Source organism: Arachis ipaensis, chromosome B10 (assembly GCF_059453495.1).
Source record: "Arachis ipaensis isolate K30076 ecotype BB chromosome B10, ASM5945349v1, whole genome shotgun sequence".
NCBI lineage: Eukaryota > Viridiplantae > Streptophyta > Magnoliopsida > Fabales > Fabaceae > Arachis > Arachis ipaensis.
Genome location: NC_142435.1, coordinates 116511361 through 116515254, shown reverse-complemented (window position 1 = coordinate 116515254; position 3894 = coordinate 116511361). Strand labels below are relative to the sequence as shown.

Here is a 3894-nt window from a genome sequence, read left to right as displayed (position 1 = left end):
GGCAGAAAATGAGCGGATTTGGTTAAGCGATCCATGATTACCCAAACCGCGTCAAATTCCGACCTAGTCCTTGGTAAACCAGTCACAAAGTCCATCGCAATTCCTTCCCACTTCCACTGAGGAATCTCAAGTGGCTGTAGCATCCCTGACGGTTTCTGATGCTTTATCTTCACCTTCTGACACGTAAGACACTTGGATACCACTGTAGCTACATCACCTTTCATCCCAGGTCACTATAACATCTTCTTTAAATCATAGTACATCTTCGTACTTCCGAGATGAATAGAAAACCCACTGTTGTGAGCTTACGACAACAAATCTTGCCTCAAACTCCCGACATCCGATATACAAATTCTTCCCTTGTATCTCCATAATCCTTCACCATCCTTAGTGAATTCTCCACGCCTCTTATCACCAATTGGTTGAAACAATTGTTGAAGCTTTTGCTCATCTTGTTGAGCCTTCTGAATTTCTATTTTAAAGGTACTCGAGATTTACAACTGATTCAAATAAGCTCTTCTGGCAACTTCACCAATATCTAGCTTAAGATCCACAAACTTATCCACTAACTCCTCCTCCTTGATTCTCATCCAAGCTATTGTTAAAGACTTCCACCTCAAAGCGTTTGCTACCACATTCGCCTTTCCAGGGTGATAACTTAGTTTAAAATCATAATCTTTAAATAACTCCATCCATCTCCTCTGACGCATATTAAGCTCTTTCTGATCAAAGATATACTTAAGACTCTTGTGATCAGAAAAGACGCTAAACCTCACTCCGTACAAGTGATGTCTCCAAATCTTCAATACAAACACAATCGCCGCTAATTCCAAGTCATGAGTTGGGTAATTTACCTCATGCGATCTCAGCTGACACGATGCGTAAGCCACCACATTCCGGTGTTGCATCAACACGCAACCCAAGCCCTTCAAAGAAGCATCACAATATACTTCAAATGGTTCATGCAGTTTTGGTAAAATCAAAACAGGTGCTGAAGTTAACTTCTGCTTCAAAGTTTGGAAACTTTCTTCACACTCCGACGTCCACACAAACGGCACTTCCTTCCTTGTCAACTTAGTCATCGGTAGTGCAATCCGGGAAAACCCTTCAATAAATCTCCGATAATATCCGGTTAAGCCTAAGAAACTTCTGACTTCCGTCACCGTTGTTGGTCTTTCCCATTCTATTACCGCTTCTACCTTCGAAGGATCTACGGCTATTCCTCCCTTGCTCACCACGTGACCTAGGAACTTCACCTCCTCCTTCCAAAATTCACACTTTGACCACTTAGCATACAATTTTTGCTCCTTTAAGATTTGCAACACAATCCTCAAGTGTTCCTCATGCTCCTTTGCCATCTTGGAATAAACTAAGATGTCATCTATGAAAATCACCACGAATTTATCTAGAAAGGGACGAAAGACTCTGTTCATATAATCCATGAAAACATCAGGTGCATTCGTTAACCCAAAGGACATCACCGCAAACTCGTAGTGTCTATAGCGCGTCTTAAACGCAGTCTTAGGAATATCATCCTCTTTCACCCTTATTGATGGTAACCGGATCTCAAATCGATCTTGAAAAATACTCCAGCTCCTTACAGTTGATCCATCAAGTCATCTATCCTTGGCAGCGGGTACTTGTTCTTCATAGTCACTTTGTTCAACTGTCGGTAATCCACACACAGTCGCATTCCTCCATCCTTCTTCTTCACCAATAAAACTGACGCTCCCCACGGTGATACACTCGGTCGAATGAACCTCTTGTTCAGAAGCTCTTCCAACTGAGTCTTTAATTTAGCCAGCTCTATCAGAGCCATTCTATACGGTGCAATCGACACTGGCCCAGCTCCTGACACCAATTCAATTGCAAATTCAATCTCCCTTTGAGGTGGAAATTCAAGAATATCTTCCGGGAACACCTCCGGAAAGTCTCTAACTACCGAAATTTGATCTAGTTCCTGATTATCACCTAACGTATTCACAGCCAACAGAATACTACCCTAACACTCTTCCCCACTATAGTGCACCTTTACAGAGTTCAGGTAGTAACCCTCAGCTATCACTGCTCCATTTTCTCCTTCGGGCATAAACTGAATTGACCGCTCAAAGCAATCCAATAAAACTTGGTTCTTTGACAACGAATCAAATTCCAATATCATCTCTAACCCAACCATTGGTAAACAGATAAAATCATGCACAAAGTCTCTACCCTCAAGCTTGAAACCTACTTGTCTACAACCTGACCTAGTCATAACTGTTTGATGCGGAGTATGTACATGCAAATTAAATGCTAACTCTGACACTTTCAAGCCTAGTTCCTCAACTTTAGCAAACGAAATGAACGAATGCGAAGCTCCAGTATCATACAATGCAATCAAAACTTTATCACCAATTAAACAGTTACCTCTCATCAACAGATCCGTCTTAGAAGCATCCTTGGCGTTCACAGCAAAAACTCGACCTTGATGCTGACTCTGGCCCGCATTCGGGTTACTTCCACGAGTGCAGTCCCTTGCAATGTGGCCAGGTAAGCCACAGTTGAAGCAACCACCTAAACCAATCTTGCAAGAGTCATATGGATGAAAACGTCCACAACGTACACAAGTCAAATCCGGAGAAATCTTACTCTGATTTCCTCTCCCTTTGGCATACTGAAACTGATTATGAGTGTTCTTTTTGAAGCCTCCTTGCCCTTGAGGCGCATATCCTCCTCTCTTGAAACGCTGGCCCCTCGGATGAAAATACTTGCCACGTCCCCTACTAGAGCTTTCTCCGTGAGTTTTCTTGGACAAAGTTATCGTCTTTGCATATTCTTCCACCACTCTCACCTTGTTCACCAACTCGGAGAAGACACGGATCTCCATAGGGGCCACAGCAGTCATAATGTTATCCTTCAAGCCCCTCTGGTACTTGATACACTTTCAGCTTTCGTAGGTCTCTGGGACACCCTGACACACCCTAGAAAACCTACAAAGCTCCTCAAACTTGCTTGTGTAGTCTGCCACAGACAAGGAACCTTGCTTCAGCTGCATAAGTTCCATCTCCTTCGCTTCTCTTGCAGACTCCGGAGTAGAAGGCCGTCTAGAATACGTCCCAAGGAATATCAGCATTTTGAAGCTATAGCAAGCGGCACTCGGCTTGCCACCAATGTTGGGCCTCTCCTGCAAGCTGATAAGCAGCAAATTCTACATATTGGTTATTCAGAGCGTGTTGTGCTTGTAAAGTACGTTCCATGGCCTGAAACCAGTTGGCTGCTTCTGTAGGGTTGGTTGATCCCCGAAAAATTGGCGGATGAACCTTGAGAAAATTTGCCAAGGTCATCGGAGCACCTCCCAAGTTATCGCCGTTTTCTTCCGCATTGTCATTCGCATTTCCTTCACCATTCCGTTGCCATTCCCAGCCGGTTGGCCTAACCTCTGCACAGCTTGCAGAGTTGCAGCAGCATTAGCTTCCATGGTGTTCGCTAAGTTTGCCATTGCTGCCATGCATTCGGCATGATTATCGGCCGGCTACTCATTCCTACTCTCTCGTGAACGTGCTCGACCTCGTCCGTGAGTGGCCATTAAGGTTCCTGTCTACACCAAACAATCAATATCAAGGTGATCAGTCTCAATATCAAAATTCTAGTGCTTCAATTATTCCAAACAGGCACTCATAAACAAGCATGCTATGCAATATCAAATAGATAACCTAATAGCATAAAAGAAAAGACACACAAAGTATGCAATGAAGCACAATCGGTCCATCCCTCAGGCTCACGAGGATGAACCGCTCTGATACCACTAGATGTAATACCCTAATTACCGTAATCCTTACCTCGCATTGTAAAGCGAAGGTTAATCAAAGGTTACGACAGTTCTAAGCTCAAACATATAATATATAGAAAGAATTA

At 43.4% G+C, this 3894-nt stretch overlaps 1 protein-coding gene across 1 annotated transcript; it reads right to left on the bottom strand.

Annotated features, from left to right (window-relative positions):
- Positions 1-325: 325 nt before the first annotated feature.
- On the bottom strand, positions 326-2884 carry LOC148581416 (uncharacterized). The gene is made up of 4 exons (XM_088492374.1): positions 2030-2884; positions 1827-1960; positions 855-1425; positions 326-472 (listed from the first exon to the last, which is right to left on the bottom strand). The coding sequence occupies exons 1-4, from the start codon at positions 2882-2884 to the stop codon at positions 326-328; spliced, it is 1707 nt and encodes a 568-aa protein (XP_088348500.1).
- Between the last annotated feature and the right edge of the window lie 1010 nt (positions 2885-3894).

Coding starts and splice junctions, on each gene's coding strand:
- LOC148581416 (XM_088492374.1), bottom strand. CDS start 2,884: ATGACTGCTGTGGCCCCTATGGAGATCCGTGTCTTCTCCGAGTTGGTG. Junction 1,961..2,029: donor ACTACCTGAACTCTGTAAAG/GTGCACTATAGT, acceptor GGTGATAATCAG/GAACTAGATCAAATTTCGGT. Junction 1,426..1,826: donor GGGCCAGTGTCGATTGCACC/GTATAGAATGGC, acceptor TTATATGAACAG/AGTCTTTCGTCCCTTTCTAG.